The 25,683-nt window shown below is 54.8% G+C and overlaps 1 protein-coding gene across 1 annotated transcript in view; it reads left to right on the forward strand.

Annotated features, from left to right (window-relative positions):
- Positions 1–25,683, forward strand: part of ADARB2 (adenosine deaminase RNA specific B2 (inactive)) — a 403,986-nt gene that overhangs the window by 260,604 nt on the left and 117,699 nt on the right. Inside the window, exon 2 of the mRNA XM_028114708.2 lies at positions 18,127–18,213. Within this exon, the coding sequence (XP_027970509.1) occupies positions 18,127–18,213 (87 nt within the window). The remainder of the gene's footprint in view (positions 1–18,126; positions 18,214–25,683) is intronic.

Genomic DNA, 25,683 nt, shown 5'->3' on the forward strand with positions numbered 1-25,683 from the left:
CGAGATGCCCTTCAGCAGGCGAATGGATAAAGAAGGTGTGGTCCATATCTACAATGGAATATGACTCAGCCATCAGAAAGGATGAATACCCAACTTTTACATCAACGTGGATGGAACTGGAGGAGATGATGCTGAGTGAAGTAAGTCAAGCAGAGAAAGTCAATTATCATATGGTTTCACTTATTTGTGGAACAAGGAATAGCATGGAGGAGAAGGAAGGGAAAAATGAAGGGGGGTAAATCGGAGGGAGAGATGAACCATGAGAGACGATGGACTCTGAGAAACAGACTGAGGGTTCTAGAGGGGAGGGTGGTAGGGGGATGGGTTAGCCCGGTGATGGGTATTAAAGAGGGCACGTACTGCATGGAGCACTGGGTGTTATACGCAAACAATGGATCGTGGATCGCTACATCAAAAACTAATGATATATGGTGACTAACATAACAGAATAAAATTAAATTTAAAAAAAGAAAAGAACAGTTGTGATCAGCATCTGTAAGCAGGTGTCTAACAAACAGGCTCATGTCGGGGCGTGGCTTCTCGGAGGCTGCAGCCTGCTCGGGAACACGCGGGCACGTGGCCGTGCGTACCCCCAGAGACACTGACTCACGGCCGCCCACCTGGTGACGGGACCTCTGCAGAGGTTGTGCTAGCCGGGCATGCCTGTGGCTCAGCCTGGACGCGAGGAAGCCCCGTACTTCCTCCAAGCCTCAGCTTTCTTACTGATGAAAGGAGGATAATGATAAACTCGAGACCATCATGAGCGTTAGTTGAGGAAATACATGAAAATTGATGTTTTCCACTCTGTTCCTGACACAGTCAATATGCAACAAATATTCAGTGAGCGCGCCTGCTACAGGCTCAGAGCGCGGTGAGGGGTGTGCAGTGTGCGTCCTCAGCTGGGCTTCTCCCTGGCCCCCTTCAGCCTCCACAGTGCCCCAAGTCGTCCGAGGGCTCTGGGTGCGAGTGCTCCCCAAGGGATGGAGGGGGCAGGGATGCAGGCTCCGCATCCCGACTGACATACGAAGCCTCTAAGACCCGAAATTTAATTTGGACAAAAAGAGAGGAGCATTTTGTTGCTAAACAAGCTGTGCATTCTTAAACAATTTAAACTAAAAGAACCGATAAAAAAAATCAGCCCAGTACTTCCCTGGAGACGAGAAGGATGGTCCTCATACCTTTAGTTCCAGTTTTCATTTCAAGGATTTCAAAACAGCTACTCATCACTTTGCCTTTGGGGGTCTGGTCGGCATGCCTCTGGGTCCTCGGGTGTCAGTGAAGCAACGCAAGGCTCCCTGGGCTCCGGAGCCTGCACACTGGTTGCGGCAGCCTCGGGTGACTCCCGGTAAGGCCCGAGAGGGGTGCAGAGGGACAGTGCACTGCCCGCTGAGCCGTCCCCTGTGGGCACTTAAAAAAGAGATTGCTGAGTCACAGAAGGATGTGTTTTCCCTGAACGCACAAGCAATGGGGGTGCAGCCAGGGCTGCCCGAGTCCCCACACAGGAAGCCGTTGGTGGCCCAGCCACTCTGACACACCAGGCCCTGGGGACACCGGAAAATGCCAGCAGAGCGACAACAGCCCAGCAAATGAGCAGCTCAGTGTTTGCAGAGTTGCTGGCCGTCCTGACACTCGAGGACCGGCTGTCAGCTCGCCGCTGGGGGACCCAGACGCACAGCCCCCATTATCGCTCCTGATGCGCGTCACCGCAAGGCAGGGCCTTCAAGACACACAGAGAAATGTGTCCCCAGGAGCCTGACAAGCCCCAAGGAGGGCCCTTCAGCAGAGCTCTCTCCACGGGAACCTTTCAAACAACTCGGCCCGAGCTGCCACTCTGTCTGCACAGCCATGTTCAGAGGCAGCCCCTGGAAACACGTTCCTCAGTTCAAAGACAAGACCGCCTCCTGTCCCCCACTTTAAGACCAAAAAGCTTATGCTTTAATTAAATAAGACGTAGGGCACCTAGAATTTGTCATCAAAAGACACCAGTGAAGCAAGAGCTCATTGGCTAAACGGTACCTCTCCTCCCAGACAGCCTCGGGCTTCCACGCTTTGGAGAAGAGGTTCATGCCTCCGGTTTTCTGTGAGTCCTGAGTGCCCCCAGCACCCCAGCTCATGAGAATGGGGTCACAGCCCTGCTCCCCCTGAGCACGGAGGCCACAGCCCTACCAACATGCCCAGGCACACGGTGCGAGCTAACCCCCACCTGCCAGGGCATCGGGGACTGCGTGAGCCGGGCCCAGGCCAAACCTGTGGCTGACAGCATGATGGTGGCACTGATGAAGGCGTATTGGGGGCACTTTGGGGGCCCAGGGAGGGCCATGCCCCCAAGTGCTGCATGGAATTAGAAAGCACTGGCGTCAGGGAGGGAGGGTGCCTGGATCGCCTGGGGTTTGGCTGATGGGGAGGGCTCGGCTGTCTGTCCCTAGAACAGCGCCTTTCTGTGGCGCTCCGGGTCCTCAGAGCGAGCAGCCAGCCACGTCTCCTCACTCCAGCAGGTGAACGTGGCGGCTATGGTAGCAAAAAGTTCTGTTAAAACAGAATCACAATTTCAAGGACAGTAGCCAACTGCAGCAATTATTCCTACACCCCTGTCTGGGGTTCCAGCCGTCACCCGCCACAGGTGGGGGGCAGTGACAGCACAGACAAGGTCCTTCCCTCACACGGACACAGACAAGCCGACACTTCTCCTGTCGGGAGAACAGTGTGGGCACGGGCATTCTACCGATTGACCAGGCAAAGCGCTTCCACATCTGCTTGTCTTTGGGACATGGTAATGATTTCCATCTCACAAATGAGCCAAAGCCAACAGAAAGCGTGTAAATATGTTAGTCCTGAGTGTTTGTGGAGGCTGGGATGTATTTGGTTGCACGGGTCAGAAAACCCAGTCGTGGCTCCTGGGACTGACAAGCTGGTGGCCAGGCTGGAGTCAGGGTCCATTAGCAGAATCCAGACCCATCTCACTCTGTCCCCAGCCCCCTTCCTTCCACGTGAGCCACACACAGTGACCTGCAGGTCCCGGCTTTCCTACGGTTGCAGGGTGTCAGCTCCTGACTCATAATCTCACCTTAAATTCAGTAGGCGGGGGGGCCACTCTTGCCCATCAGAGACCGGAGACCTGGGTCTGCCTCTGGTCAGCCCAAATAGAGCCAGGTGCCCACAGCAGGAACAGCCCCCCACCTTTGGCATAATGCTCTGCTGTGACCATCTTGAAGTTCGTCATGCTTTCATCTAGTTGCAGCCCACACTTTTATTCTGCACTGGGCCCTGGAAACCCTGTCCTCCATTCCAGCCAGGATGGGGGGCTTCTGTGGACCAGAGCCCATCAGAGCTGAGAGAGGGGTGGCCTCACCCAACCAGGAGTGTGGGAGTCAGGAACAGTGCCCCCCAAGGAAGTGGGGGTTCTGTTTGCTGGAAGGAAATAGGCACTAAGTGGCAAAGAAAGATGAACCTTGTACCGACACGGGGGACCCACGTCCGACTCTTGGGGGTGAGCTTCTTCCTCAGTTGCAGGCGATCCCAGCACAAGTATGCAAATGATGATATGTGTTATACCCCAGGGTTAGACGTGCTGAACGCCACAGGACTAGAGTAGCTGTCAGGCATGTGTGGGTACTTAGCTTTGGAGCAAAACCCGCACGGCACGGCTGCTGGGGGAGCACACCCCAGCTGACACAGGCGTGTAAGTCCCGGGGGAGGGGCAAGGACACTCGCCTGTTCTCTGCAGACTCTCCATGGCAAAGACAGCGCCTTGCACATAGTAGGCTCTCAACAGATGTACACCACATGACTACAGATGCTGAACCACACAAAAATAAGACGGTAGATGCACCCCTTCCCTGACTAGGCCAGACCTCTGCACAGATGCATGGACTTTCATATCAAATACAAAATGGGGCGGGCTCCCTCCCCCCAGCCCACAGCTCAGAGGTCCACAGCTGACTGGAGGTTTTCACGGCGCTACTCGGGAATATCTGCAGGGCTGCACCTGAGACATTAGGCGAGGCCTCCCAAAGCCCCATCTGTCAGCATTTCTCACGTTACATCTCATGGAACAGAAGCTCCGTGAGATGCTGTGAAGAACATGCTCCGAGGTCATGAGAAACACCATTGCTTGCTCCATTGCGAAGATTTTCAGGGTATATTCTAGTGCACCGCACGGTAGAGGCCCCCAGAAGCCCTTCGGTAGAGAAAGCTGCTTCCTTTTATAGAACTTAGCATTCCTCAAGTGGAGTTGCTCATGGAAATATTTGTTGGCAAGGATGCCCATCTTTGTGGTTTAAAGTTTAGTCCGGTCTTAAGAACGCAGCAGTTCCAGCACACCGGGGTTGGCTGTGTCAAGAAGGGCTCTGAGGCTGCACAGACAGGGGCGCCCCAGCAGCCCACACCCACCCACGCAGCCTTGCCACCTCTCTGCACCTGACTTTCCTCCTGGACATGAGGGAAGTCAGGGATGATGCAGGGAGGTGCCAAGTGCAGCGCTTGACAGGCCTGTCTCCTAGGATCGGGAGTAAGACCAACCTGCGTGTACATGCCACGTCGTGGATGGTGTGGTATGGCCTCCGGCAGCCCCACCCGTTAGCACCGAGGCTGCAAACCCTCCTGGCACCTGCGGGCGCAGTGCCGCTAGTCACTACAATGTTGGAAAGCTGAAACTGGAGGACTAACGCCCAGCCCCCGTGCCACCTCCCCTCTAACCCCCGCAGGTGCCTCACCTCCCAGGGGCGTCTTCCTTGCCCAGTCACTGGGGACCAGTGCCCTGGGGCGCAGAAGCCCTGGGAAGGCACAGGATCCTCGCCAAGTGTAACGCTACGTTTAGCAATGGCATTGCCAAATAAAGGTGTGTGCTGTGATGCTGAGTGCCCTGGCCAGGTGTTCTTGCAACTCTCGGATGCTTCCATTCTCGCCAGAGCCCCCAAATGGAGAAATTTCCAGATGAAGGAGCAACAATTCGGAACCCCCCCACCCCCCGGCTTCACAAGCCCGGCCAGGCAGGAGCAGACTCAGCCTGGCACCAGTGCCCCCCGAACACGCCCCCCCAGAGCGGCCAGCCCTTTGGATGGTCTGACCCCAAACACAAACACGCAAGCTTGGGCAAACTAAAAACATTCGTTTGCCACTTCTTATTACCAAACCATGTAGAGTGCAAAACAGGACCATGAACAACAAGCCTCTCGGTAATGGGGGGGCTTGCATCTCGTCCCAGGCACAGGAGCCATGGAGCAGCAAACACGTGATCACGGAGGCGCACAGAGCTGGTAAGAGCTCAAGGTACTTTATCCCTGTGTGTCCTCAGGCCAGGCATCCGATGGGAAAACAGTCCCGAAACAAAATTAAATAGTTTTAGATCTAATTTTACCAGGCTGAACTAGGCTGCAGATTGATTTTCATGGAATCTAATAGAAAACAACACACACGCTGCCCGTCTTACAGAAAATCCATCCACCACAGCACTTTCTACTCTCTCCACTGTTGGCCAGAAGTAATAAGAAAGTCGTAGCTCACGGAGCCGTGCGTTCCGTCCTGCAAACGCCTCTCACCTGAAAGGAGCCTGTGGGAGGCACGGCCCCTGAGGCAGTTCCACTCAAGGAAGGGCCTGTTCTCGCAGGTGCTAGAGGGCCTGCTGGTCCCCCCCTTCGAAGGAGAAGCGCGGGGCTGGGCAGCATAGGAAGCCCACCTCCGGCCACCCTCTTCCTGGCACACACCGCCCTCGCACTCTTCCAGAACTTTCTCCTCCTCCCCAAAGCAGTGGAGCTCTTGTTCGGCTTCCTCGTCAGTCAGGCTTCGAGGCCGGCCAGAACCAGACGCAGGAGGGTGGGGGCTCCAGCACCCACCAGTGCCGGCGGCCCGTGCGGGGCCTGCAGTGCCTCCTCCCCTGTGCGCCCCGAGGGCAGCGCCGGCCCATCCCCTCTCTCTCTCTCTCTCTCTCTCTCTCTCTCTCTCTCTCGTTAAATATCACCTATGGTCTTGAGCTCAGACATGGGTCAGTCTTACCTGGTTGGTTGCGCCCTGGCTGGTTCGGGCTGGCCAGCCCCAAAATAGCGTCACAGACCCCCTGAACGCACAGGAGTGGGTGTTGACCAATCTGAGGCACGAGCCCCCAAGCAGCACAACTGAGCATTCATGAGCAGCGTGACAGGGGCACAGACAGGCTGAGACCCCAGCAGCGGGACTGGAACACCCCGAACCTCGACGGAGTTCAGTCAGCATGGAGGGAAATGCCGCAGTGTCGCGAAAACCAGAAGCACGGGAGAGGGGCAGGCAGCGTGGACCAGAGTTCCGTTCCAGCTCCGTGTGGCCTGCCCACCCCGTGAGACAGCCTCATCTGCCAACTGCAGGGTCTTATGGTGAACTCAGAGGCCGTCCGCCCACAGGAGTCTGCACTCGAGGCAGGAAAGAAGGCCACGTAAGCAAATACGGCACGATGCAAGGACAGCGTGGCACGGAGGCAGGAGGGAACAGGGCGCTAGGCGTGTGGCCCTGAGTGTGCGTCAGGACAGGACCCCAGCCCACGCGAGGAGCACAGATGACCCCACCAGACAAGGTGTTAGCTTGGAAATAAATAATAATAATAATAATAATAATAAATGTCACTTACACACAGCAGCCAGGGGCTCCGTGCTAAAGGGAAAAATTAAAGTCAGACTTGCAGATTCAGACACTAACACTTTGACCTGCTCTCTAAACAACTGCCAATGTGATCAGGCCTCTATTTTCGGTTGTTACAATATCTGATTCATAGAAGAGAAATTAGCCAAATTTCAAACAGCGTAGAAGACATGAGTGTGGACAGTAGGGCTTAGCAAAGTCAGTGAGGACGGGAGGGCCTGCCAGGAGGTTCCCTGATCTCTTATTTCTGGTTTTCAAACAAGCTCGCTTCAATACCTCAAATAATAAAACTAATATCAGAAAATAAGAATCATGCTAGATCCAGTTGAGTTCAGGAATGCCAGAGTCACCAAATGTCTAATAAGCTGAAGAAACTGTGTCCTGGGAGATGTTCTGACTTTGTTGTCCCATCTGAACCAGTCACAGCTGGTGGCTATCGGGTGTGCATTCCTGCTCAGGACCGCGTGGTGTGTCCCGTGTGTGTCACTCGGTCTCAACCACAGCCCTGACGTAGGTGACATGCCTGTGTATCAGAGACAAGGGGACAGAGACCCGAGGAGGTCAGGTGATGCAGCCGACCTCCCAGCTCGTTGGTGGATGGGGGCCCGACACCCTGCCCAGGCGGCCTGTGGACCCCTGGGGCAGTACACGCTGGAGGAGATGCGGACGGGGTGGGACACAGGCCGTACGGAGGGCGGTGAGCTCCCACTCTCTCCTCACATGCCCACCGGAACCTCCACAGGGTTCTGCGGGGCGCAGTCAGGCCCGTGACCAGTTTCATGCACGGAAGAGGTGTGCGGGGTCGCACGGTCACTCCCAGGGCCGCGGAATCAGGTGTCCGTGTCAGACTTCACTTTCAGGACGGCCTCGTCAGCTGTCCTGCAAGACCTCCGGGGGGGGGCTTCAGAAAGGCCTCTCCGGCTTGAAGACCGAAAGGAGCCTCCATTCCGTGAGCGCCATATTCCATTCCCATTCCCATTCCTGGGAAGCCCCGTAGAAGGTCACCTCCCTGAGAAGCCCCGGCCGCACACTCCAGCGTGGGCCTCACAGCCGAGCTCGGGAAGCGAGGCCCTCGGGGCTGGTGCGCTCCTGTCCTGCCTGCTGCCCACCTGCCTGTCCAGCCACTCAGACCCGCAGACACCACGAGGTTCTGTGCGCTCTCCCGCCTGCTGGCCCTGCAGGACCTGACCCGAGAGCCAGTTGGGGGGGCACTGCAGAAGCTGGGGCGTGCGGACAGGGTGGAAGCAGGCGGGCGCACGGCGGCGGCCGGGGCCCACTCGGTGGGCCGGGCACCAGGTCACACGGAGTGCGACGGGGCAGGCGGGCCCAGCGACGGGGCTTTTGCGCCTCGAGGCCAAGTGGGTCAGAGGAACCCTGGGACTGCTAGTTTCCGGCCAGACACGCTCATCCTGTTGTGAGCAGACGGACTCAGGAGTTCATCTACAACAGTCGGGTAGGATGTCCGGCAGGAAGGGAGAAACCTGGCCCTCACAGGGGAGGGGCAGTCGGGGGTTAAGGGGCGCCGCTGCCCCTGGCCACCCGCCTCCACCCGCGTGCTTTGTCTGTAAGCAGGATGGCCGATGCCATGTCATGCAAGCGGGGACACCTGTCAGCAAGCAAATGCTAATAATAACCACTCCGGACTGACGGGGACCTACTGGGACCCCCGCAAAGACACGGTGGGGATGCTGCTCACAGCCCAGAGCCCCCACTGCGGTGGGGAAACACGCACCCGCACGCAGAGATGGCGGGGACGCTGGCTGCCACCCACGGCCGTGGACAGCACGCTCAGAAGTGCATGCCGCGCCGCTCCCCCCAGGCCGGTCCCCACGGGCCGCTCCCACGGGCCGCTCCCACGGGCCGCTCCCCACGGGCCGCTCCCACGGGCTGCTCCCCACGGGCCGGTCCCCACAATCTCCAGGGACAGGACCAGGTTGGTCCGTGGCTGGAAGAGGGGAGAGGAGGGAACAGGTCCGGCTAATGGTCCGGGTTCTATGGAGCAGTGGGCGTGTGCATAGAAGAGCATGTTGCAGGGGCAGCAGGGCCGTATTAGTCAGAGTTCTTCACAGAGACAGAGCCCCCAGAACACTAGAGATGAGAAGAAACCGACTCACTCCATCCCGGAGCGCGGAGACCCCACAGTCTCGCCTGCAAGCTGGGGATGCAGGACGGCGATATGCTGGAAGGTCTATGGCCCAGGGAAGCCGGGCCAGGTGGGAAGGCCTGTGAGCCAGGAGTGCAGGGAGGACAGCGGTCCCAGCCCAGCCACTGGCAGATGGAGAGTCGTCCCTCCACCTACGTGGCCGTGTGGGTCCTCGCCTGATTAGGTGAGGCCCCTCGCTGGGAGGACTCTGCTCCACTCAGTCCTCTGATTCAAGTGCTGGCCTCGATGAGAAACTCCCTCGCAGACACATCAGAATCACGTGCGGCCAGATATCGGGGCTCCTGGGGCCTGGTCAAGGTGATACAATCAACCAGCACGAACACACAGCTCACAGCATTTCTGTGGAGGAGTAGTTACCACCTGACAAACGCACGACTCAGCGCTCAGAAAACCTGGTGACCTTGAGTCCGTGATGGACGCCCCTGAAGCTTTCGCTCACTCGCAGAAGCAATGGTTCAGGGTGGAAGCCTCTAGCAAAAGAAGGCTGGGAGGTAGGAAAGGTGAAGAATGCTCTTGGCCAGAGAAACTAATGTGGGCAATCTTTTTATCAAATGGAAAAATAGAATGTGAAATTGCAAAATAAAAGGACTTTGGTTTAGCATGTTTCCAAAGAAAAGAGGGCAAGGAGGCCAGAGAATGCGAAAAAAGGAAGCCCAAGGACCCATAAGGAACCAACAAGGTTGCAGAAGGACTTAGAGGGGAAACATGCCCACAGGGACAAGAAATGCAGGATTATTGCTCATTTACAGAGTGTTACACTCTCATTGTGTCCATGGCTCCCTAACGACGGTCTTTGGGGTGCCTACACAGGTCTGGAGGATTAAATTTTTATTTCGTGAGAATTTCCAGCCTCCAGATATTTATCTCCTAGAATTCCTGACCAGAATCACAGTCCAGTCGTCTCTTGTAGACTTTCCCATATACTCACGGCTCCTCGGAGCCAGGGGGACAAACACGCTCAGCTCGCCGTCACTGAAGGGGGGGCTCTGATGAACTCTGACCTCGCTGGTTCCCACAGAAGGAGAATCTTTTGGAAGAAGCGCAGGCTTCTGCCCTCAGAGTCTGAGATCCCAGCTGAAGTCTTGCCTCACCAAAAGCCCGTTACTAGGGTAGACCTTCTGCCCCAAACACAGATGGCAGCAAGAACCACATCTAGGTTGGATGGCCGTTAGGTCTGAAACCGCTAGTTGTCGGGCGGAGAAGAGATGGCTGAACGCTGCCGTAGAGAATGATGTCACACACGCCTGCACGCACCCACCCCCAGACGGACCACAGAAGGAAGACCGTGTCTAGACTCTACAAAGCCACTGAGTGCCTCGGCAGATAACTTGGAACTCCAAGTGGAGTGTGAACACACACCTTTACACGTATGTGTTTAAAATTCTAAATACCCTTCGTGGCAAAGAGTCACCTTGGTCCGTCAATCACTTGTCGGACCATCTGTGTCTTTGCCCGTTGTTCACATAGAGCAATCTGGTGCGGGCTTGTTTGTTTCTCCACGGCTTCCAAAAATAAGCCAAGCTTCCAGAATGTGGCATACACGTCAAGCCCGAAGTGTCTGTCTGGTCTGCCAGACTGTTCATAGTGCCGTGCTCGAGGCCTGATTAAAGACCTAGGCTGGGGTGGGGACACGGCGCGGGCACATCTCAGTGCTGTGACCGAGGGAAACCGTCTGGGAGCAGACCGGCATGCCTGGGGGATTCAACCACGAGAAAGGAACGGCGTCCACAAGACGCCTCCAACTTGAGCCCTACAACTCCTTGAGAGCCACACGTCGAGTTCTCGCGGGTGCGGGTGCTAACGGTCCCTGCAGCGGGCGGGGTTCACGGTGACCGTCCCCTCGGGATTGCTTCCCGTGCGTCCAGGCACTTTGCGAAGGGACCGAAGAGTTGCATGTCCCCTGACTTCCTCTGAGTCTTTAAGGCATGAGAGCACTCTTACTCCTCCTTTGCCCATAGCAACCACACTGTCCGGCCCTGGCGCCTGGGGTCCCCCCCAGAAAGCACCCCGAGGCGCTGGGGTTGCGGCAGCCGGGCAGAGACCCCGGCTCATCAGAAGTCTCAACTCCTTGAAGGCTAAACCCACAAGGATGATTGGGGTTTTTCCATTTTTTTTCTTTTAACCATACTCTGTCCCCCCCAACCCCCCAGCTAATCTCAGCCAGAGTCTCAACTCTGTGGTCAAGGCCCCCCCACAAGACCCATCCTGTCCTGACAACTTTGCCGTCTCAGAAGATCCGAGCCCATCCAGGGGAGGAGAACGAGAAGGAACCTCTGCCGAACGGGCTGCCGTGCCCCCAGTAGCGGCTCTCCCACATGGCAGGACTCTGAGGACCTGAGCTGGGCTTCAGACTCCTCGTAAATGAGAGCTCTCGGCTCTGGCTCTGTCCTCTCTCTGTCTCTATCTCTATCTCTCTCTGTCTCTCTCTCTCTCTGTCTCTCTCCCCGTCTCTCTCTCTCTGACTCTCTCTCCCTGTCTCTATCTCTCTCTGTGTCTCTCTATCTGTCTGTGTCTCCGATCCTTCCTCCTGTGCATCTGGCACAATCCAGAGGTTTCATGTTTGCTGCCCTCTGGTCCCTGGGACCCCGATTCAGAATCAAGGTTCCATGCCCACAGTAATGGGGAGCCACCCGGACAGAGCCGCCCAGTTTCGGAGGCTGAGATGCTGGTGCACTTACCCAGGGCCTTTGCACGAGCCGCCCCTTCTGCTCAGGGCGGCCTCCCCACCCTAACTTGGATCATCCCACACTCATCCTTGCAGCAGGAGTCTCCTGGCTCTGGAGCAGATCTCTTGGTTCAATACATGGGACACATTCCTATTACCCGTTGGGTCTCAGCTACTCAGTCACCTCCCGAAGGATGCCTCCCCCTGCCTTCTAGATCCCCTGGCCAGGAGCGGTCTCCCTGCATTCGTCCTTCTTGGCATCAGAGTTTGAAATCATGTGCAACTACTTGCATTCAATAAAAAGCTATGTTGAGTGAATGCATCAGTCAGCGCAGGCTGTGCCAAAGCACCCCAGCCTGGGGCCTCACACACCAAAGTTCACAGCCTCGCGTCCTGGGAGCTGGGAGCCGAGGTGCAGGCGTGCGCAGGGCTGGGGTCTCCCGAGGCCTCTGTCCTGGGCGTGCAGACGCCGTCCCCTCCCCGGGTCCTCACGTGGCCGTCCATCCGCACGTGTCTGTGTCCTGATCTCCTCTTATAAGTCACCAGTCAGACTGGCTTGGGGTCCATCCTAGGGACCTCACCCTACCTTAGCCACCTCTTTAAAGACCGCGTCTCCAAATATGGCCTCCTTCTGAGGCCCGGGGAGTCAGGGCTCCAGGACGCATTTTCGGGGAAGCCGTAGTTCGGCCCATACGGCGAATGAGCGGCATACTGACCGCACGCTGGCCGCCTGCCTACTGGAACCCGTTCAAGGCCACTTGTGACTATTGTTATCCATGTGGAAATTGCCGGAAGAGATCCTCATGCTCTCGTGAGCATCAGACTTCTTGTGTGCTGCAAAACTCCGTGCAGACCCTGAACTCCCTTGTATTGTTCCTAGAACATCAGCTTGAAAAGTGTTTGAAATACATGTTCCTGAAACTCCGTGAGAAAAATTCTTTGCCTTTACTCCAAACTCTTATCCCTTTCCTCCTGCGTGCATAGAGGTTAATTACGTCCTTGCTTCCCAGGGTGGCCCACCTGTTCGGGCTGATGTATGTTTGTGTGTTTAGCTAGAAGCCACATCCACCAAAGGAAGACGTACCTGCATCCGGTCGGAACACACGGCCGGCAAGGAAAGTGGGTCAGCTTGAGGAAGGCCTTCTGTCACACTGTGTTTTGGCAAAACGAGACTCTGAGAAAGGGATTTGAGAGGGGCTGAGGTGTGCGTGGCCCAGGGGCGCCGGCAGAGTTCGGTGGCTTCCAACTGTCACCTTCTCCCCCAAGGACAAAACTGCCCCAGAGAGCGAGGCTGTGCGGGACATGGGCCTGAGTGTGGCCTACGAGGCAGACATGAGTCGTACAAAACTTGGCAGGACTTGTTGAAATGATGGCAAAGCCAAAGTGCTCAATTCACGTGCCTTTTACAAACAACCTATGCCTAACATATTGAGTGCTTTTAAGGAGGCAGAGTACCAGGTCGAATCCTTCCAGGTTTTAGCAATTACGGGGTTTATTAAAAGTTCCAGCAAACCCGTTATTTCACATGAACAGACTTTCCAGGTAACTGACAGGGGCTCACGCACCGAGGACTTTTTAAAATTTCCATCTTACTTGCTAAAAAGGCAAACGTCGTCTTGACAAAGCAGGCTCCAAAAAACAGGACCCCTGCTCAGCCCCTCATGCCACCGCAGTGGGTAAGCGGAGTCTCCGTGGGCTGGCCCAGCGCGCGTGCTGGGCTCCCCGCGCACCTGCTGTGGCCCTCACTTCCCCTCCGCCAGCCAGCTCTCCCCTGCTTTCCAGACATGCGCTCATCCTGATGGGAATCCAGGGGTGTCTCCAAAGGGCTTCCCCTTTGAGGTAGTGACTGTACTTGTTGCCACGGCAGAGCTTCTGAGAGATATTTGAGCTTTCCAATCTATAGAATAAGCAAAAACAAAGCCACAAGGCCTGTGCGCGCACGCGGGCCGGACTGCATACCGTCTCTGCTTCCTGGTAGATGCCTGTCTTCACCATCGGCCATCCTGCATTTTTCCTTTCGTATGAAACAATACTTTGATGCTTGCTTCACATCGTTTATTTTCTCATCCAGTCACGCTTTTTATCTGTTAATATTTTTTAAATGACTAAGTGTAATTTACATGTGGAGAAACATATCCTGCACCTGCTATGGCTCATGACAAACAGGTACACGCATGTAACACATTATTCCAGAAAGAACCCCCCTGGGCCTGCCCAGCAGCCGGCACCTGACCCAGGAGGCCCCCCTCCCGACTTCTCTCCCCAGAGAGCAGTTTGCCTGTTGGGGAACTTCATATAAATGGAATTACTTAGCACCTTCTCTTTTGTGCCTAGCTTTTTTTTTTTTTTTTTGCTCAGCATAATGTTTTCGAGATTCATCCATATTGTAATATATTTTAATGCTTCAATTTTCTTCATTGCTGATAGTTTTCCATCCTATAAATGTAGCACAATTCACGTATCCATTCTTCTGTTGATGCGTATGCAGGATGTTCCTAATTTTGAGCTGTAATGGATAAAGTGTTAGCTGTTCCAATGGGTGTGTCCTGACAGGCTTGTGATCTTAATTTGCGTTTCCCTAATGGGCGATGCTGTGGAGCACTTTGGGTGTGCTTATTATTGGCTTCTGCATATTCTCCCTTGTCAAGTTTCTGTTCACTTATTTTGCCCATTTTTTTAAAATTTGGATTTTTTTTCCCCTTTATTATTAAGTTGGAAGAGTTCTTATATTCCGGAGACAAATCAGTTGTCTTGATCATAAATCTATTATCCCAAACTGTGGCTTGCATTTTGTTTTCTTAACAGTGTATTTCAGTGAGCTGAAATTTTTAATTTTGATGAAAACTAATTTCTTTACAATGAGTGCTTTCTATATCCTAAGAAATCTGCCTCCTGAGCATTATGAAAGTCTTTGTATTTTCTTCCACAAGTTTTATCGTTACAGCTCTTACATTTGGGTTTATGACCCATTTTGTGACAATTTTCGGGTATGGTATGAGGTAGAGCTCAGAATTCACTTTTCCCAAGCCAGTGTAGAGTTCTTTCAACACTATTTCCCAATAAGACTTTTCTTTCACCCCATTGTATTACTTTGAGATCTTCATCGATTTGATTGATCATATAGGTATGATTCTATTCCCAAATGCTGTTTCGCTCGGGCCTATTTATCTGTCTTTAGGCCACTCCCAAATTTTATTTGTTCTTGGTTATCAATATCCTCAACGAATGTGATCTCACATAGTTCCAGGGAAGAGCTTCTGCTCTCTGAAAGTGCCTCCCACGTGCTCTGGAAATACACAAAATCACTCCCACGGGGCCCTGGCCATTTATTTTGCAAAGAGTGGTGAGGTTTCTGATGCAAATGTCCTGGATCACTTCAGGAGGTGCATTAGGAATGCTGCGCCATGCTGGTGACCACCAGGCCTTCCCTGGAAGTGACCCTTGGCTGGATCCAGGGAAGCCCCGGGCGCGCCCAGCACCACGGCCAGTTCAGGGCCCCTGCTCTCTCTGGCGCCCGTTTCCAGCTGGTGCAGGGCGTGCCCAGTGCCCCTTCCAGATACTTCCCCACAGAAACACCTTCTCCTTCCTCCAGACTTGACAACGGGGGTGGAGGGCAGCCGGGAGCACGGGGAATTCTGTGAGCCAGCTTCTCTCGGCATATCCCAAAGGTCCAGAATTGAGTAGAGTACAGCCTCCATTTCCCATCAGGAACCTGCATGAGCCCAGTCTCAGGACTGTGGTGAACCAGAGGACAGCACGAGCTGGGTGCTCAGATGGAGCCAACCCAGCGCAGCGCCACGCAGACACTGTGCGTGAGGGGACAGCCGCCAACAAAGCTGCTGACAGTCAATCATTTGCGTTGCAGTTTTTCCAAACCAAAAATGCAGTCCCTGCCATCCTTCCTAACGACATGCTAAGGCTGCAACCTGCCTCCTCTTCGTACAGACGAAGGCGAACAACCGGAGAGCCGGGTGGGCTCGCCCAGCAAACAGGCAGGAAGCTCCCTAGGTGTCCTGCTCTGAGCGGGTTGGCGTGTTTGAGCTGGAAATCCAAACTCCACTACGCTGAAGGAACTGCTAGGGCATAAAAGAGGTAGGGTTCAGAGAAAATACTGAGCGTCCCGTACAATGGGACTTGTTAAATCGTGGTGAAACATACAGGAGGTAAAATTCGCCATATTGACCATTTGAAAGCATATGGTGCATCAAATACATCTAGATTGTTGTGCAACCATCACCACCATCCAGAACTTTCTTATCGTCTCGAACGGAAACTCTGGCCCCTCATCCCCCAGCCCCTGGATCCTACCATTGCATTTTCCCTGTCTACGGATTTAACTCCTCTGGGGACCTCAGATAAGTGGGTCCTACTGTATTTGTCCTCTACTTACTCCAATCTGCATCATGGCCCCAGGGTCCATCATGTTGGGTAATATTCCATTATGTGCATGCACTACACTGTATTGTCCATTCATCTGCCAGTGGACACTCAGGGTGCTTTTAGCTTCTGTGAACACCGGTGTGCAGGTATCTCTGTGAGACCCTGCTTTCGATGCTTTTGGGTGTAGACCCAGACGTGGACATGCTGGTTTCAGGCTCCCTCCATCGTGCACAAGGATGCCGACCCCTCCACAACCTCACCACCCACTGCCTACTTGGCTTCTTTACGGCAGCCATTCAATGGGTGTGAGGTGGTAGCCCAGTGCGGCTTTGATCTGCATTGCCCTGCTGATGAGTGTGTCTGTTGGACGTCTGTATGCCTTCCCTCGAGAAATGTCTATTCAAGTCCTTTGCCTTAAGTCTGGATTTCAGATAGACTGGATAATTTTTCAGTATAGGCATACCCCACACAATGCTGGAGATTTATATATACTCAATAAGTATCTGCTGTTTATCTAACTCAGTGTCTGGTGTTTTTATTTGATAAATCTGGCAACCCTAGAAAGCAAGAACTTTGAGCACCTAAAACAATCTTTAAATATTTTGCAGCCTTGCTAAGGTGAGCTCTGAAATGGTTTGATGTATTTTTGTGGGTGTTTGGCTGGTATCCCTGCTTTATTAGAAAAATGTAATTTCATTTTGAGATGCTCCAGACTAAATCATTTGAGCTTCACACTCTTTGTGTAACATTATTGGGCGCCCTTAATGAAATTATAACTCAAGCAAGAGATTTCATTCCCTTGTAGTAAATTAGCTTGGGCTGTGAGGGTTTGGGAGAGCCAGTCCCTCCCTGGCTTATTCTTCTCGTTCTGTAGAATGAAGAAAGAGAGGCATTTTATATTTGAGTTATTTATTGTTCTCTCTGAGTGAACATTATATCGTTGCCCGTCCCTACTGGAAACAACAGCTGTTAACGGGCTCCTGAATGAATTTCAATGTGAACTCCCCTGGCCTCTGGAAAGCTTGGGTAAAGAGAAAACAGGCTCAGAATTGAAAGAAAAAGAGCACATTTCAGGCCTGGGTCTGAACGCCTGAAGGCTAACTGCAGCTAAAACCACTAGCTGAGGTTTTCGTGCAAAGTCACACTTAGATGTGTGCAAAGAGGGAGCCCCACGAGTCAGCAGTCCCCCTTCCCGAGGACAGAAGCAGATGATGGCATGGGAGCCACCAAAGACCCGGCCCTCCGGTGCCAACGGATTCCTGGAGGCGGGGAGTGTCCCGTGGCAAAGTAGCTCAGCCCCATGGGCCAGGCCAGCCACGAGAACCACCAGGAACCGTACAGGGGCAGGCGGGCATCCGAGAATGGGGAGGTCTGCATGTGCCGTCTCTGGACGCGCTCCCCTCTGCCCCGGAATAGGTTCCTCTGTGGACAAGTGCTCCCAGCTTCTGCGGCTGGATTCAGTCGGTGGAATCTCTACAGAAAGGAGCTTTTCCTTTGGCCCCTTTCTTAGTCCTTTTTTAATGTCTCCCAGGTGCATTCCCATCCCCCAATTCCCGAATCCTTCCGTTTAAGAGAGAGATTGTGGGGACTGTGGGTCGTGAGTGGCATTGTCTCGGGGCTAGTGGCCCACCCTGGGCTGACTCGGGCCAGGTGTTGCCTCACTCCCCCCACCAGGGTAAGCGGAGGGCGCTCTCCGGGGCTCCTGTCCCCGCTTCGTCACACGCCCATTTGCAGGAGGGACGGAGGGGGCCTCCCTCCCCCCCCCGCACCCCTTCCTCCCTGGTGCGCCGCCGCTTTTCCCTCTGCCCAGCCGCTGGCTGACCGATTTCTACATCCTTGTTCAAGCCCACAAAGCAAGTTCTCCGCTCACGGGGAGAAGCGGTCTTGGCTTTATCGGCACGATTCTTGTTTAACTACGGCTTTTTTTTTTTTTTTTACTTGCTTCACTTCCTCTCTGTGAAATGCCCTGGGTCCCAGGCTCTGCCCCGCCCAGCATCCCATGAGCTCACGCAAGGTTCTTGCCCCAGAAACAATCGCTTTGAGTTTTGAGGGACGCAGAACAAGAGGAGGGGAGATGCCAAAAATGAGAAAAGAAGAAAGATGGAAATCATAAAGTTGAAAATTGAATGGAGAGAGTTTGATAAAAATGCTGTCAGAAATTCAATAAAAGACTGAACCAGAATGAAGTGGTTGAAACCAAAACGAGCTTTCAACCTCCCTTGTCCAAATCCTCAGTAATGAGAACGTAGGAAAGCATTGAGTTTTTCTGAAACTCGGTGTCAAAGTGCATTTCCTGTTCTTTTCTTTCCAGACAAAGTAAGCATGTTGTCAGCTTTCACCGCTCCCTTCAAGCACTTAAGCCCCGGGGCCACAAACACGGAGGACGAAGACAATCTAAGTAAGCAGTTTCCCTTCCCTGTCGAGTGGAGGGGGTCCCGGCCCCATGCGCAGGGGGGTCCTCTCCTGTCCCCAAACACTGAGACCCTCGGGGTGCTGGTGGGGACTGTCCGGGCTCCCCGAGCAGGAGGCTCTGCTCCTGCCCCCCACCCCGGGAACCCCATCCCCAACACGAGGCCCATCCCCATGAGGGATCCCTTCCCTGCCATAAAATACCATCCTCACCTAGAACCCTCTCCTGCCTGGAACCCTGTCCCTACTCAGAATCCCGTCCCCATCGGGATAATAGGAAGATATTAGCGGCGACTCTGTAATTGAGAACCCCAAAGATTGTAGGGAAAAATCAGTTTTCTTGAACCCCTCTCCTCTCTTTCTTTTGTTTTTGCCCTTCAAAAGGAAGGAAGGAAGGGAAGGCAGAAGGGAGGAAGGGAGGGAGGGAGGGGAGATGGGAGAGGGAGGGACAGAGGAAAATGAACACAGTACGACCATTTAACAAGGACAGAGCTGGACGGGTGCCTGCTTGTTGGAACATTTCTGGCTCATGAAGGAGACCGGGGAGGCCCCAACGCAGTGTGGAGCGGGGATGGAAACGTGGGTCCCCCTGCTGAGACCACGGAGGGGCCCCCTGGGGGGGCAGGGCTGATGGGGGGGTTCCTGGACGTGTCCTGCACGCTCTCAACCCCTAAACCACACAGACCCCTCCTGCATTTCAGAATTACCTCACAGCTGGGTCACCTTCCGCCCAGTGAGATGGTGCAGACTGGGCTCCCTGCCCAGAGCAGGGAGCTTGCGGGAGCTCACCAGGACCCTGACCAGGGCGCGCGGTGGGGGACCCGCACAGGAGTGCTGGCCACCCTGCCGTCGGCTAGTAAGACGCACAGCCAGCAACAGGACTGGAGGCTGAGGGCACAACCCCGCGTCACTGCACAAATCAAAGTCACAGAGTCATGGTGCCTCAGAAACAGAGCAGACCCCCCCCATGTGGAATAGGGACAAAGTCCCTGTGGAAATCAGAACGCAGGTCTCTGGGCCATCCATTCAGGGCTCCCTCCCCAGAGAAGTTGGGCAAATGCTCGTTTTTGTTGTCTCAGGGTCTAAGCGGGAAAATCTCCAGGACCCGGTGGGTATATTGATAGCCACTTCAGAAATGTGGAATACACACACACACACGTGTGTACATATACACATCAGCCAATTCCAAGCACACACACACACACGTGCCCCAAGCTGAACTGGACGTGCATGCAAAGCGCTTTGATAAAACACCTGGAATAAACATGTTGAGAAAGAAAATCTTCCTCTGCTTCCTCCTCTTTCCCCCCTTGGGGTGATGGGACCCTGCTGAGCGTGGTTGGTGCCCAGTGTGGGGTGAGACCTCGCAGACATGATCTCGTGCCGCCACTGCTCCCCGCGAGCCCGAGCCAGGAGCCCCAGCGCCTCATGTGCATAAACTGAATCCCAGACTTGAGATCGGAATTCAATAGGACAATGCGTGAAGACAGCTAGCAAGGACCTGGAAGAGAGCAAACACTCAAGTTGGCTATTTCCCCTAATCGGTGGAAACCTACAGAGAACAACTTTGAATTGTTACATGTTAGAAAGCCTTTGCAATGCTTGGAAAATCCTTACTTAGAAAACCCTATTTTCAAACACTGTTCAAAGACAAACCTCCAATCAATGCCCCGTCTTCAACTTCTAGTCTGCCGACACGGTCTCGGCCATTTATAATCCAAGCACCCTCGGAAGGTGGGAGAGGAGAAAGCGGGGTGAGCGGGGTGTGTGTGACATGTGTGACGTGTGCATGCACACACCTGTGCAGGGGGGAAGGGTGGGCTGGTAGAAGCGAGTGTGACTTTGACTCAGGTGTGTTTGGGCTGGTGTCACACAGAGGTGCTCTGCCCGCTCCGTGTGTGGAGCACGTTCTGGACCATCAGGCAGGCTCCCCCGTGGCCACCGGCACTCACTGCCACTCGTCCCTGGAGCCTGAGCTCCCAATGCCAAGGGCAGAGCTGGTGTCAGGGGTCAGTGACCAGAGAGACTCAGCCTGGGAGCCCATCTGAAAGCCAGCCATCAATGGGGTGGGTTTCCGCTAAGGGTCTCCTGGACAGAGCCACATTGTTGAGACTTCTGCTCAAGCGGGCAACTCTGAAAGCTTTCTCCTTAAACGCTGAGAGGGAGTGAATCACTGCCCCAGCGTGGTCACCGCTGTGCCTACCACTGACCCAGGTCACCCGAGGAGGGGGTCACTCCCCGAGCTGCAGTCTGGAGGGAGGGAGACCAGCCCACCACACCCGCTTGATCCTCACCCAGACGTGGGTCAGACACCACGTCCAGGACCACGTGGGACACGTCCTCAAAAGGAGGCACCTTTGCCTGCTGCCTAGCGTCAGGCCTGCACTTCTGCAGCCCGAGTCAGCAGGCCTACGTGGCCTCTCGGTGTTCCCAGGGCATGGATGTGCCTCAGCGGACCCCCTTCCCATGCGACTGCTCACCTGCCAAGCACCAGGGCCTCCCTCTGGAGTGAAGGGGGACTCCAGACCCCTGGCCTCGCTCCTGTTGGCCCCCATCTGACGCAAATGGGGCAGATCAGATGGCCGGTCCCTGGTGCCCTACCACCTGAGGCCACGGCTGCGTCACTGTTGGCCACGCGGTGCGGACGTGACTAGTTGGAGAAGTCTGGCTGCCTAATAACCAGATAGACGCTGGCCCCAGAAAGGGGACGGCGGAGGGGGGTGAGGCACACGCATGATACACAGGCTCACACATGCTGCCTGCGCTTGCAGGAGCCGGAAGGCCCTGAGACCACAGAACCTCACCCTCCATGTGGCCCGCCCACGTTTGAAGGATGGCTGTCAACGCACAAGTGCAGCCTGCTAACCGGACTTAACTCTGTGAGGATATATTTCACCTGGAAAGTAAAATTTTAGCCACAGCCACACCAATGTAAAATTCAGTTCTTTCTTCCTAAAATGCAATTCTTTCATGCATTGGACCTCTAAACGTAGCACCACTTTTGCTGACACTTTTTGCCAAACAGGAGAACGCAGTCACGGGCTCCGGAGACGGATCGATGTGTGAGAGAGCAGAATGGAACGGTTGCTTTATGTTCTCCCGCACGTCGCTCTGCCGTAGATACTCTCCTCGGTGCCTGGCAGTCACCGAATTGCTGGCCACCGGTCTGTGGTATCTGTCTAATGGAGCTTGAAGTCATCTGCCTGCTTTTTTTCTAATTTCCACAACGAAGGACACGTGCGACTGTCTGAGTCACAGAAGCCGCAGTCTGAGGGTGTCTTGTGTTCGACGCCGTGAGGATGAGGGAATTCGCCCTGGGCTGGCGTGGACGCTCAGAACACCTGCATGTGTTTTCCTCGGGACTGGACTTTGCCGAGGAAGGCACTGGAATCCAAGTCAGAAATTCTCCAACATGACGTGAGCCCTGGATGGGGGCTCCCTGGGGTGGTGGGAGCCGCCAGGCCCCCAGATCCATCAGCCCCAGTTCTGCTCCCTAGCAGACACCCGCAGGCTGACGTCCGCACGCTGAGTGCACCCACATGCGCAGACACAGAAAGAGTGGGGGGACAGGCAGACCCGCAAAGGCACCTCAAGGTGCAACTGACCTGACAAGCGAGGCCAGCGTCTGCCCCCCCCCATGGGGAGGTGAGTTTCTCGCAGAGCTGCTCCGAGCCCGACCGACTGCGAGTCCCTGAGTTATGACTGGCAAGCAAAGCAATTATTTGGGAGAACGAATTCCAGGGTAGAATTAAAGGACTCACTAATTCTTATAACCTAGTGTGACCCGTCCGTTTGAGCTGTTCCAAGTGTACAACAAATACTTTTTCAGAAACAAATCATTTTTATCATGTAATAAACATTCTCATGCCAAGTCCTGCACCCCGGGACCCAGGGAGAGTCTGGGCAGGTGGGGGCCGCCGATCTTCTCTCAGATCCTTCAAGGCAGGGGCAACCGTCACCTCCACGGTGGCCGTGATCAGTCATCACGAAGCACACAGCCTGGAAGCCCGTGGCGCTCACGGATCACCGTTTACGGATCACGTGGAAAGTTTCACGGGTTGTCTCCCCTAAGCCGCACAGCAGCCCCCGCATGGCGGGTTCTGTGCGCACCATTCAGCCATCAGCGTGCTTTCCTGCGGTCCCCAGAGGAGCTGGTGCTCATGCCACCCGTGAGGCATGGGGATGGCCCCCCAAGAAGGCCAGAGAGAAGTGCACGGCTGCTGGGTCAGTGCCAGAGGTGAGCTCCCGGATGACTCCTGAACGCTGGGAGCCTGCTGCCCACATCGGGCTGCCTCCGTGTACGGGATAAAGGGTTCGAGATCGGCACATGCCTGAGGGGTGACTCCCCCAGGGCAGACCAGGCCCTGCTCTCCTTGGACGAGGACAATCTGCGTCCCCCTCCCACCTCAGGGTGACCCACGGGGCCCAGGAGCCGAAGACTGTGCCGGGAAATGAGCCCCGTGTGCTTGGATGCCTCAGGGCCCAGACCCAAGGGAGTATGTGCGGGGCAGGTCCTGGGCAGCGTGGCCTCCTGACTCTCACCTCTGGGTCATTCTGACAACAGAGAACGGAAGCCTATTAACTAGTGGAGAACGAAGTGGTCAGGGGAGGAGACTGCGAAGGACCCCCTTCCCTGGGGAAGAAGGAAATGTGACTTTGTGAAGTCGGAGCTGGAGTCCCATTAGAAATTCACGTGGGACCGCTACGGCAAAAGTCCCACAAACCGGTCGGGTTTTCACGGCAGACCTGGCAAAGTGGCGTGTGGTTTTCCAGACACGGCCCATGTATCTCTAAGCAGCGCCGGAGCTGCGGCGTGGGTGGGGTCGCTCCGCGAGGCAGCCTCCCGTCCCCTCGCCATCCGTCCCCTGGGGACCAGGAGTCACCGTGCGCGTCTCTCCCACGGGACGGCTGTTGACTCTCAGAAGCTATGACGCCAACCAAAAGGGAGAGACCCACGGTGTGTTTGTGTTGCACTCTGGGGCCCACAGGCTCATGACAGAGGGATGCGCTCAGACCCAGCCTCAGGACAGCCCGGAGCCCGTGCCCTGTGACAGGACGGACACCGCTACCCTGCCTCCTGGGGGTCCCCGAATTCCAGGGGAAACTCATCAAGGAAGAGCTCAGCAGTGTCTGCCTCTCTCATTCCTGCTATTTTCAAAAAGATGTGCTTCCTGTATGTCTGGGTTTGGGCTGAGCCTCTTCCCAATGCCCCTTTAGTTCAAGCTCGGAATAATCTCCTAGGGCAAGCGCCGTTAAAACCCACATTTGCCATTTTGAGAAAGTGGAGTTTGGGCACGTGGAGGGACTTGCCCCTGGCCACATGCATCTGAGAGGCAGGGAGGACACTGACGTCTTGTGTGCTGGAGCCCCAAGCTGGTGGGGTGACCGCTGCCCTGTCTGCCTCCTGCAGCTTTAGCCGGCCATGCTCGGACCTCACAGGCCAGTTAAACAGAGCATGTGGGCCGAACGCCCACTCTGCGTGCTTCCAAAACCAGAGGTTGTGGCTCATGTATCCGGGATAGGGCCCAGAAACCCACTCTTTTTCATCAATTATTATTCATTGTTGGTTATTATGGAAGGGGCCTTCATGCCACAGTCTGATAACCACGGCTGGTGCCACGGACAATGGTACCGAGTGCAGCCGTGGGCGCTGGGAGTCAGGGCAGGAGGGCTTGGCCCGCGACAGCTCTTCCTCCAAGATAACCCTTTCTCGTGGCCTGAGATGCTGGCCACTTCCCTCTCGCTACCAGTCTCACCAATCCCCACCCTGTGCAAAATCAGTAAGAAATTGGAGCACTCCCAGCAGTTCTAAACGCAATCTAGAATGGGGCTTTTTGGCTGGGTTGGGTTTTCTTTTCTCATCTTCACGTTCAATTTGAGAGGCTGCATGTTTAATCTGAGCCACTGTCTCTGGGCCTGAAATTCTCCCCACCCTGGCAGAGCTCTTTGCTACTGTGCCCAAGACCCATAATCCTTAACAAAAGAGGCAGAGACTAAGTGCTTGATATTTGGAGGGTAATTATTTCTGCTAAAATAGGCTGCAAATGAATGCCATCCACCTTTAACTTACAAAACCCTCTGCATCACGCCTTTGAACAAAGTTACCTCTGCAAACCTAACACCGTATGGAAGCAAACTGCTGGAGGAAATGCCAACTGAGCCAATGGGCTTGCAGTGAGCGGCTGGGGTTTCGCAAATGGAGAACACGTCCCCTAGGGCGCGCGTCCCCCAGAGAGGGCGCCTCTCCTTGCTGGCACGCTGCACATCTCCATTATACTCTCCACTGCAACGCCGCGAGGGCAAGGTCACAGAGTCTCCTGCGCTCACCGCTGCCCGGCTTCTGGGCAGGACTGAGGGGCGCCCACACGACATCTGTTCAGGAACCACGGGATCAGCCCCAAGCTTCCACGTGCTTAACGAGAACAAACTCACTCCCGACTGCCGGGGACTTCTGCATGGGCCCCGCCTGGCCCCAGGCAGCCCCCTCGCCTCCCATATCTGCCCAAACCAAGGGCCGAGCGCACTCAGCATCCTCATTGCCTCACAGAGCCCAGCACATGTGTCCCTGTGAAGGAGCCAAGAAATTGATGGGACGATTCTGCGTCTGTAAAGTCAGTTTTACAGCAGCCGCAAACATTCCCAGGACACTGCCATCTCGACCAACGAGCCCGGATCAACCGTTTCCCTCTTTGAGCCTTGTTTCTTCTAGAGCATGGTGCCGTGATCCCCACGCAGGATGGATTTTAGGAATAAGAAGGTTGAGGGAGCCTCCGTGAAAGGCACCTGCACCGCTAACCACTGTCACCCTTGGCGGATTTCAGTGGAGACCTGAGGGGTCAGTGCCCCAGAAGCACATTCACCTGCAGAGCAATCAGGACTCTCCTCCCGTGGTCCCCAAGTCATCCACACCTGAGATTTCCTAAAAACAACAGCGTTATCAGCCATGAGCAGTCCAAGATGGCCAGACCACAGAAGTTAAATTATCATTACATGCAACCTCCACCTACAGTTAGCAAAGGATGGTTTTGCTAAATTTGCTTCATATCATTTCTTGCCAAGGAAGGAAGGAAGGAAGGACGGACGGAAGGAGCCATCACAGACACCAAGGAAGTGGCCCCCTGAGGCCGCATGCAATCTCCTCCTTGTGTCTTGGGGGAAGTAGGAATACCTCGAATCTTTACCACCTGCGTGTGATTACACCAACAGTCTGTAATGTCTGTGTCCGTATAATCTGAACTAGTGATATCCTTGTCTACATATTATTTTCATCGTCTAGCACATTCCTGAGGTTCATCCACGTTGACGCACAGAGATGTAGCTCATTAAACACGGTACCACGTAGCAGTCCGTTGTATGAGGACACCACCGTTCACCCCCCCCACCGGCCTCGGCGGGAAAGGCCTCCCTGACCTCAGCGTTGCCCACAGCTGTTGGGGGCACAGAGCCGCCTGTCCGTTTG

This window comes from Eumetopias jubatus, unplaced genomic scaffold (assembly GCF_037043125.1).
Source record: "Eumetopias jubatus isolate StellerSeaLion01/CBP00866 unplaced genomic scaffold, mEumJub1_p1.0 scaffold_8, whole genome shotgun sequence".
Classification (NCBI taxonomy): Eukaryota; Metazoa; Chordata; class Mammalia; order Carnivora; family Otariidae; genus Eumetopias; species Eumetopias jubatus.